General features: G+C 34.2%; 1 protein-coding gene across 1 annotated transcript in view; it reads left to right on the forward strand.

Moving 5' to 3' along the window:
- BTR1L (binding to TOMV RNA 1L (long form)) overlaps positions 1-4,043 on the forward strand; it is a gene marked incomplete at its 5' end in the record, with an annotated part of 10,290 nt that extends 6,247 nt beyond the window's left edge. Inside the window, 8 exons of the mRNA XM_086446545.1 lie at positions 1-176; positions 277-383; positions 1,260-1,453; positions 2,593-2,717; positions 3,125-3,220; positions 3,322-3,383; positions 3,550-3,633; positions 3,750-4,043. The exon at positions 1-176 is cut by the window's left edge and continues 63 nt beyond it. Coding sequence (XP_086302671.1) covers positions 1-176; positions 277-383; positions 1,260-1,453; positions 2,593-2,717; positions 3,125-3,220; positions 3,322-3,383; positions 3,550-3,633; positions 3,750-3,774 — 869 coding nt within the window. The remainder of the gene's footprint in view (positions 177-276; positions 384-1,259; positions 1,454-2,592; positions 2,718-3,124; positions 3,221-3,321; positions 3,384-3,549; positions 3,634-3,749) is intronic.
- Positions 4,044-6,813: the final 2,770 nt, after the last annotated feature.

Genomic DNA, 6,813 nt, shown 5'->3' on the forward strand with positions numbered 1-6,813 from the left:
TTGGAAAGGGTGGCGCCACAATTACTGAATTCCAATCACAGTCTGGAGCGCGGATTATATTGTCACGCAATCATGAATTTTTTCCAGGAACATCTGACAGGATAATCATGATATCTGGAGGATTTAATGAAACACTGAAGGCAATGGAACTTATTCTGTCCAAATTGCTGAGCGAGGTAATTTATATTGAGATTTTCTTTCTCCTCTATTTGCGAACATTTTTTTTTTTTCCTTATAATGTGAATTGAAGTTTTGTTTATCTTTAAAATTTGTTAGGTTCATTCCGAAGATGGTGATGATGTTGATCCTAGATCAGAAGTGAGGCTCATTGTTCCAAATAGCTCTTGTGGTGGTATAATTGGGAAGGGAGGCTCTATAATAAAGTAAGAAATGTCTTGTTTATTGACTGTTTTTTCTTTAAAATTTTGAGGAGTGGCATGATTTTGCATTCTAAGATTTCTAAATTTAATAACAAGGAAAGACGTTGCCAACTCGAATTTTATCATCCCTTAAGTAAAAGCATTTTTCTATACCAAAAAGAAAGAAAGAAACTTAGAGCATTTTTAGTTGACTTGTTTTGTGCATCTTTTAGGTGACATGATTCTATAGAATTGGACTAAGTTTCCGCGATTGTTATCTCTTAATTTAATGCAGGAGTACAAATGGGTATCTGTATTTTCTTCCTAAATTTGCATGGCATAATTAGTGTAATCTGTGAATTCTGTTTTGAATGTAACTCATCCTTTAAATTATATTTTTTTTATGTAATGTTTGGGTGAGATTCAAAAGATACTGTACATGAGGGATATTCAGAGAATTTTGTGCAGTTGCAACCTGTTGGTTCCAATGGAAAAGAAAGCAGGTTCAACAAAGCGGGATTTTTTGTTTGCCATTAAAAAATTGCAAAGATGAGAAACTGTTTATAAATAAGAAATTTAGTTGTTTGTGTTTAGCCAACGGAGTTTCCTAGTGCCAATGAGGTTGTAGGTCAAAACTTTTGATGTAGATCTTCTACTGGGCTATTTGGCCAATGCCATTGACGGGGGGTGCATGAGAGAGTGATATCCTAATCACGACTTATTTCTTTTTGTCGAGAATATTGAAGGGCCTATAGTTTCTAGCATAAGTATAAGCATGTATTATTATTTTTGTTTTCTTGGAAAATGAACAACTTGCAAATTTTATTTTATGTAAGGCCTCTTTAACAAGATTAATTTATTTATTGACTATATTGATATCAAGATTATGCTTTTGAGCAGGTCTTTTATTGAAGATTCCCAAGCTGGCATCAAAATATCCCCGCAGGATCATAATTATACAGGGTTGAATGATAGGCTAGTGACATTGACAGGATCTCTAGAGGAACAAATGCGAGCGATCTTTTTGATTTTGTCAAAGCTAATGGAGGACTCTCATTACTCGCAATCAATGCATGCTCCATTGTCATATGCAGGTGTGGCTTCATAAAACATTTTCATGTAATCGTATATATATTCTTTTTCTTTTACTAGTAGTTGCTTGAAGATATTGTATGCACCACTTGCGGCATGCATATATTGTATGTTCTACCGAGAAGTTTATGTTTTCTTAATTTATTCTTGTGCTTCATTGGGATTGTGTTTTATCATCTTTGTTTGACAGTCCAATTATGGTTGTGGCATTAACTTGGTATGGTTTACATGTTTTGACATTGGAAAATATATTATTGCTGCCGAAAGATGGGAAGCCACTTATGGTTCATTATAAGGGTGATACACAATGATAGAGAATAAGAGGTTGAATCTTGTTTTAGGAAATTTTTGGATTTTCAGAGGAGTGAAGGGTTTATGAGAAGTAAAGGTTAAGATTCCGACTTGCTAAGTTGGTAAAGCCTGCATGTTGATATCATAGATTTTGGTCAGAATTTGTCGTCACCCTCTAACCCATTATTACCCAGAAATATATGTTCCTTAGTTTTAGGAGAGAAAATGAGTAGTAGCATATGCTTATTAACTTAAATGAACTTCAATGTCAAATGACTATCCTATTTCCAAAAATGGTGGTAAATTTAAATGTATATAGTTGTTTTTTTGGGGTACAACACAGGTATGACAGTTTAAATATAGAGGGAACAATTGATGATCACTTGACTATTAAAATTACTTTAGTAAAAAGATTGTTTGTATGTATCTTGGTCCTTGTTTTGCATCTTACATGGAACATTGGTACATGACAGTTGATATGCGGTTATGCACCCTGGGAGTGTTTCACACTTCAACTTTTCAGGATAGTTTCTAGGTATATTGTGTAAATTTTTTACGTAAATGTTTTGTTCATGTTTATTAAATGTCAAAAGAATGCCTAGTGCTAGGTAAGGGTTTTCTGGAAGATATTATGTTAGTTATTTAATTCTCCTATGTTACATACAACCAGTATACGTTGAATTGGAATGAGTAGTTTGTGAAAGTAAATTAATCTTACATCTTTATCATGAAAAAATTACACCCATGAATTCTGTATTGCATTTTTATACGGTCCTTGATATTATATCGTGTGGTAAGTGTTAAAGTGAAAATTGATGCTTTGTACTCATTCTTGTATTTGAACTTTTAGGTGGTAACTTTTCCAGTTTTCACGGTGTTGCATATGGATATTTGGTTCCATCTGTTGGAGCAGTAGCATACGATACAATGAACTATGGGCGAAATAGGGCCGGAGGAAAGTATCAGAATAACAAGGTTTGCTCCATTCTTTATTTGCATTGTCTTTACACACTAACGAATTCTGATGTGACCGTAGCTCCTTCACTTAATTGCATTTCAACTTACTCGTAGAATAATGAGGTGCATCATAGGTACTGATTTGCTAACATTTGACTCTTGTGCTCATTGCTTTCAGAATAAGATCTCTCTCTCTCTCTCTCACACACACACCCCCCCCCCCCCCCCCCTGAAATATCATTATCTTCAATCCGGTTAGAATCTACTTACTTTCCGATGCCTAAAACTGCTTGCCTTGCGGGTGTACCTTTTCTTTATTTGAATTTAACCTTTAGTTCTCAAAATCGAACTTGCTCATATCTTGCTTCTTGTATTCAATATGTGATGTCATCAGTGGTTAACATGAGTTCTTATGAGAATTTCAGGAGGATCGAGGCAAGTCGATGGTAATTGGAATCAACGATGAGCATATTGGAGTTGTTGTGGGCCGTGGTGGAAGGAATATAATGGAGATTAATCATGTAAGCAACAACAAAATTCTTCACATTTGGTTCCATCACCAAAGCACCAGTCAGGAATCTTTTTTACCAATAATAATTAATTAGAGTCCTTTATTTCACAGGTCACTGGGGCAAGGATAAAGATTTCAGATAGGGGTGATTTCATCTCTGGTACATCTGACAGGTATAGGAAAGGCTCTCGTACAGGCTCTGATCTGATGGTAGCCTTCTTTGTAGGAGTGGATATTGTCGTTTTTTGCTCTATTTTATTTTATTATTTTTTCTAATAAGTCTTTCTTTTTACCAATAAAAAAATGTAGGAGCAGATATTTACTCTTGTTGTTTGACAGGAAAGTAACAATCACAGGGTCACTGGCAGCAATACGTGCAGCTGAGACTATGATCATGCAAAAGGTTGCGTCTGCTTCCGAGAGGTGATTAACATTTTTTAGCCTTGTTGAAAATTTCTTTGTGGACATTGGACCCATTTGTGAGTCTCTTTTTTATTGATGAATTTGGGATCATATGTCCTCCTTACCTGTTAAATTAGGGAATCTGAAGTCCATGGCGAGTAAAACAAGAAAAATGTGCTAAAGTTTCTAATTGAAACATTTGCTGGATCTCTTGTTAAGGGAGTTTCATGTGGTCATTTATTCTCTAGAGCACTAACCTCCTTAAAAGTGGTAGAGAAAGGGTTCGGAGGTTCTGATGGAACGACTGGTTAGTGTAGAGGCTATTGTAACTACTTTTCTTGACCAATGTAACTGTTAAATGTATACATTTTGAGCTTCTAAATTTTTTAGCAATATAGTGAATCTATTTATCAAAATCTCTTTCTGGATACGATGACTTGATGCTTCATTGGAATGATTTTAAAATTCTATTACGCACTTAGATAATATTGATATGTGATGTAAGCCCTGTTGTGTTAGCCGATCAATGTTGAAATCCTACTTGGAGGAGATGCAGCATTTCAGTTTGAAGAAGTGCGTTTCCCCCAACTTTGGTTCTCATGGCATGAAGCATCTGAGATGCTGGGCATGCATCACGAGGAGCAATGACGAGTGAGCGATTTGCACAAGTGATTATTTTAATTTATCAGAGCCCAAAACTATGCAGTTCGATTCCAAAAGGAAAATTAGACCAACCATATTGAAGCACCATCATGTAAGTGATGATATAACTTATAAGAATAAAGGCTACAAATCAAAGAGCTGTTTTTCAAATGCGATGGAATTTTATTCTTTGAAAAAACATCATGAACTATTGGAACTGAAAATCTGGTTCACCCGTCAATATTGGTTATTAGAACAAAATGTCCAATGCAATGGAATAATATTGGGAATACACAATCCGATTTATTTATTTATTTTTATCTTTTTAAAATTATAACACCAATTCTTTTGAGATCAAATGATTTACTGTGGATGTCGACAGCCACTCTTAATTTTTTCTACTATGAGACCCTTTTTTTTTTTTTTTTTTTTTTGTTACTCTTGGGATGTGCAATGTATAAAGCAAGGACAACCCTTTCCTTGCAAGCTAATTTTCAAGGATGAGTAAGGCCCAGGGTACATGGTATCATAGCGAGTGTACCTTTGGGATGGGTTGTTGGGTTACTATCTCCAGCACTGCGTGGAGGGGGAGAGCAGAGTGTCTGCACCCCTGGCGCCGAGGGGCGGTGTTAGCTTAGTCACGCGTTGCCTGGCTACACTTGGGATGTATAAAGTGGGGGCAACCCTCTCCTTGCAAGCCGGTTTTTTCTAGGATGAGTTAGGCCCATAGGCTTTAAAATTTCTTCCCTTAAGAAATCATCCAACTTATTTCATCTTCTCTCTCTTACCTCATGTTCCTTCCCTCTCTTTTCAGGGTATTTTCTCTTAGACTTTTCTGAGAAATCCTAGAACATGACTTTGGTATCTCTTTAATCTTATTTTAAGTATATAGTAAAATTTCAATACTTCATTAACTGGAGTATCATAAGTTAAAGTTTTTTTTGCATTAATTGAAGTTCATTTACAAAAATAAATAAAGAATATACAGAAAACAATCAACCTCATAAGTACAGTGAAACTTTTGTGTTGAATTTTCCTAGTTTCTCGTTAAGGGGGCTACATCCATGGACAACAGCAATCAAGAACCATCACTATGAAACCCACTACTCAACCAACAAGTAAAACTCACTCCTACTTGTACCGTGAACAAACTAGGTTTGGTCCTTATTCTTCTCTTATTAGTACATCAAATTTGACCCATAAAAACATAAGCATCTGTAATTAGGACTACATTGACGTTCTCTTTGCATAAGATTGTAAAATAATGAATCTCTATGACTAAATGATGTTGATCGATTACAAAATATTATACGGAGTGGTGGGATCAAAAGAAGATAGACCGAACATGCACCTTAGTTCAAAAGGACATAACTTCATGACTATGTTTCAGATAGACTATTATGGTGTCGTTGGATTCAACACAATGGAGGCAATTGATAGTAGTCTCTTGGGCTGGTTTACGGTTGTTAAAAGAGATTGTTTTGGGGTGTTGAAACATACTTTTGGGGTCAAATTTTCAATTTTTATTAAATTTCGTTTTAGCATATTTTGAATTAATTTAGTTTTATGTCATTATTAATTATTTTAATTAAGCTTAGCTGAATAGTTTTAATTGAGTTAGAATCTTTTACTATTTTAAATAATATAGAGTTTCAGGCCTATAAAATAAGCATTACAACTACATTCAGAAATCAAAATTGATCACACGTGGAGGTTTTTTTCTTTGAATAATTCATTTTCCCTGTCTGGTTCCAGATTATTTTTTGGGTAGAAGACAGTGATATTCACCTAACTACCCACTAAATCGATTTTAACATAATTGTTAAACCAATTCAAGAGTGTTAAATTTAGTGGGAAAACTTAAGATCCTGATATTTACAAACTACAACTTTATATAAAATAAAATAAAAATCCCAAATAGAGTATTAGGATATAATGTAATGTAAATCTTATCATCCCGTGAACGTTAAAATGAGATAAGACTAGGATAGATATGGATTAGATTTGGATTTTCTTATCTAAAAAAAAAAAAAAAAAAAAAAAAAAAAAAAGATTTACATAGATTTTGTTTCTATTAGAATTGTCTCTATAATATCTATATAAACTCTATTAGGGTTCATGTAATCATCGACTAAGAATATCAATCCAATTTCAATGTTCTTTAAAGTGCTTGGATTGGCAATTCTATTTAGATCTATATCTTCTATTAAAGTTTGCATCTTCATATTACTTCTTGCTTGTTTCATCTACGTCATATTTGGTTCCTTTAATCTTTTTTGCAGTCTTCAACTTGCATCAAAGTGTATATTTATTTTTTTCTCAAATTTTTCATCATTATCTTCTTTACACGTGATCAAATTGTCTCAATCCATCTCTCCTTTTTATCTCCTATTGAGACTATTTTTAGATTCGGTTGAATGTACTCATATCGGAAATATTTATGGGAAGCATACACAAAGCCACCATCATTTTACTCAAGTACCAACCTTGTAGAGGTGATTTTGGGTTACTACTATCAATTCTGCTCTGCAGCTCCGTTGAATTGCTCATCCTGTTGTC

This window comes from Akebia trifoliata, chromosome 6 (genome assembly GCF_017979445.1).
Source record: "Akebia trifoliata isolate Shusen 1 chromosome 6, ASM1797944v1, whole genome shotgun sequence".
NCBI lineage: Eukaryota > Viridiplantae > Streptophyta > Magnoliopsida > Ranunculales > Lardizabalaceae > Akebia > Akebia trifoliata.